Raw genomic sequence first — 2,849 nt, 5'->3', positions numbered from 1 at the left:
AAAAAGGCTCAGAAGCAGACCCCTCAGGCAAATTTTTCTGTAAATTATCATACAGACTCTTAGCCTTCTTCTGAATAGCAGCACAGTCAAGGGCATACAACTGTGGATACAGCTCCATGCTGTATTCAGGACAATATCGTTGAGCCTGGAAGGAAAATTGGATTTGATGAACATGAACCTGAGGACATTTGAGGAGTTGATCAATTCCAACAGGGAGGAATTGAGCAATGAGGACCTCATTCAAATAGCAGCAGAGAAGCCATGAAGAGGAGTAAGAAGTTCAACCAGCAAGCGCCTTAACCAGCAAAGACCTGGCTGAAGCTTTCCTACATCTTGAAGCTTTTCTTTCCTACTTTGATGAGAATGACCCTGACATGCAGCGCAGTTCTGCAGTTGCAAGAGGAGTTAACAGTCAAGTCAATTCTTGCAATTTTCTTGCAATGAAAAGAAGAAGCCTAAAGTACAGCTATCAATGGATTCTTTCTTTAGAAAGTGCACAACTCCTGCTTCAACACTTGCAGCCACCCCTCAAAAAAAAATCCTCAGCCAAGCACTTCAAAATCCCCTGAAACTGACACTAACTCTGGCAGCTCTGATTCTGAGTGCTGAAGGAAGCCAAAAGAGCAAAAAGTGAAAGTGCATCTGTGCATATAGTTCAGTACTTATTTTTCTAATTTTATACATTATTTCAAAGTGTTAAGTAAAGTTTTACATGCATTTAGATGTCTGAATTCATTGATTTTTATAGTATTATTGGGGATTTCAGTGATTTTTATAGCATGAGTGGAGAGCTTTGGGAATGAGTTATATTTACTTACACTCATTCCTGTGGGAAAATTGGTTTCACTTAATGCTGTTTTGCTTAGCACTTGGTTTTTCCGGAACCAATTAAGAGCACTAAGCGAGGGTTGCCTATATTAAGATAGATATGTCGGGTTAGTTACATTTTCATGGGTGAATGAGCTAGAGTTCCATTTGCTGCTCTTTCTCTTCCTGTCTGTCCCCCTCTCCTTTTCTGAGACCATTTGTTTGCCCAGTCCTTCCATTATAGAATCCTATATGTATAGGATTCAAATCCTGCAAATAATCACAAGCATCTATAGCACTTATAAATGTAGACAAATTTAGAAATGTGTTTCACATAAAGCCTATGCTGACTTCTTTTTGTACATCTTCATAGCACCAAAGCCATTTACTGACATCAGTATTGTCATGAGGACTGCAGGCCATTCTCAGATATCGCATATTAAGTAAGTATATTACATATTTCATCTTTTCCTTACTCAGTTGAGTTAGATAAGCTCAGAGTGGTATACCTTATTTTCTCACATACATGTCCCCAAGTAACATGCATGCCTTGTTTTTTGGAAGGCAGAATGTAGAAGAAAAGATTTTTCCAGTCATGATTGCCAGGCTTCCTGGAAATGTGGCATCCTAGGAGACAGTTTGAGTGAGGCAGCAGGCAGAAGTAACTTCCTGGTGTCACCACAGATGCCACATTTCTGAGACACACTCTGTGTTCCCAAGAAGGTTTGCTCTGTTATGCAAAGTTAGATCCCCAGATCCTTGCAAGGGCAGTAGCAAGACTGTTAGTTCTAGGCTATAAGTAGTTCTATATATATGTTCTTGTAAATAAGGTGTTATTTCCACCTTACCAGCCTCATCAGGGTACCACATTTTCTCACATACTCTCACACCTTTTTCCCCCAAAACCAACTGAGGAAAATTAGAGTGTGCATTATATGTGAGCAAAAGGGATCCCCACAGGTCCAGAAATTTGACTGGTCGGGGGCAGTGGCAGCATTAATTGGTGCTTTAGGAATCATAGCAATTAATACTGCCACTTCCCCCTCCTCCTGTTCCCTACCATTTCGTTTTTGGGCCCGTGGGAGCTCTTCTCTCCAACTGCATGCTGGATCAGGCTGGCACATTAAGATTGGTATGTGGCCAGACTTGGTCCACCAGGTCCAACTTGGAACATGGCCTGAGACTCTGCCTGCCAGTTCTGGCCCCACATGCTAGCTCCAGAGCCACGTGCTAAGTCATAGAATCATAGAAAATGAGTGTTGGAAGGGACCCCAGGAGGCTATCTAGTCCAAACCCTTGCTCAAAAGAGGACCATCCGCAACTACATCATCCCATCCAAGGCTTTGCCTATCTGGGTTTTTAAAACCCTCTAAGTATAGATACTCCACAAGCTCTCTGGATAACCTGTTCCAGTGCTTCACTACCCTCCTCATGAAAGTTTTTTCCTAATATCTAACCTAAACTTCCTCTGTTGCAACTTGAAACCATTTCTCCTCATTCTGTCATTTTGCCACCTCAGAACAATATAGCTCTGTCCTCTTTGGAACTGCCCATCAGGTAGTTGAAGGCTGCTATTAAATTCCCCCTCAGTCTTCTCTTATCCAGACTAAATAAGCCCAGTTCATAAGTCATGCTCCTCAGCCCTCTAACCATTTTCTTTGCCCTCTGCTGGAATCTCTCCAATTTGTTTACATCCTTTCTGTAGCCGGGGGGTGGGGCAGGGTGCAGAACTGGACACAGTACTACAGATATGGCCTGACCTGTGCTGAATAGAGGGGAATAACCACTTTCCTCGATCTGCTGGCAGTGCTCCTACTAATGCAGCCCAGCATGCCGTTGGCTTTCTTCACAACAAGAATACACTGTTGGCTCATATTCAGCTTCTTATCCACTGTAACCCCCAGGTCCTTTTCTGCAGAGATGCTGCTTATCCAGTCAGCCCCCTGTCTGTACCAGTGAGTGGGATGGTTCCATCCTAAGTGCAGGGCTTTGCACTTGTCTTTGTGAGGTGAGGCTGACCAGTCTGTAGTTCCCTGGATCCA

General features: G+C 43.1%; 1 protein-coding gene across 2 annotated transcripts in view; it reads left to right on the top strand.

The window, feature by feature from the left end:
* VPS13A (vacuolar protein sorting 13 homolog A) overlaps positions 1–2,849 on the top strand; it is a 222,156-nt gene that overhangs the window by 175,424 nt on the left and 43,883 nt on the right. For both annotated transcript variants that reach the window (XM_019517426.1, XM_019517427.1), the window contains exon 59: positions 1,181–1,250. In XM_019517426.1, coding sequence (XP_019372971.1) covers positions 1,181–1,250 — 70 coding nt within the window. The remainder of the gene's footprint in view (positions 1–1,180; positions 1,251–2,849) is intronic.

The sequence above is a fragment of the Gavialis gangeticus genome, unplaced genomic scaffold (assembly GCF_001723915.1).
Source record: "Gavialis gangeticus isolate Ggan-Ray unplaced genomic scaffold, GavGan_comp1, whole genome shotgun sequence".
NCBI lineage: Eukaryota > Metazoa > Chordata > Crocodylia > Gavialidae > Gavialis > Gavialis gangeticus.
This window is presented reverse-complemented; position numbering and strand designations above follow the sequence as displayed.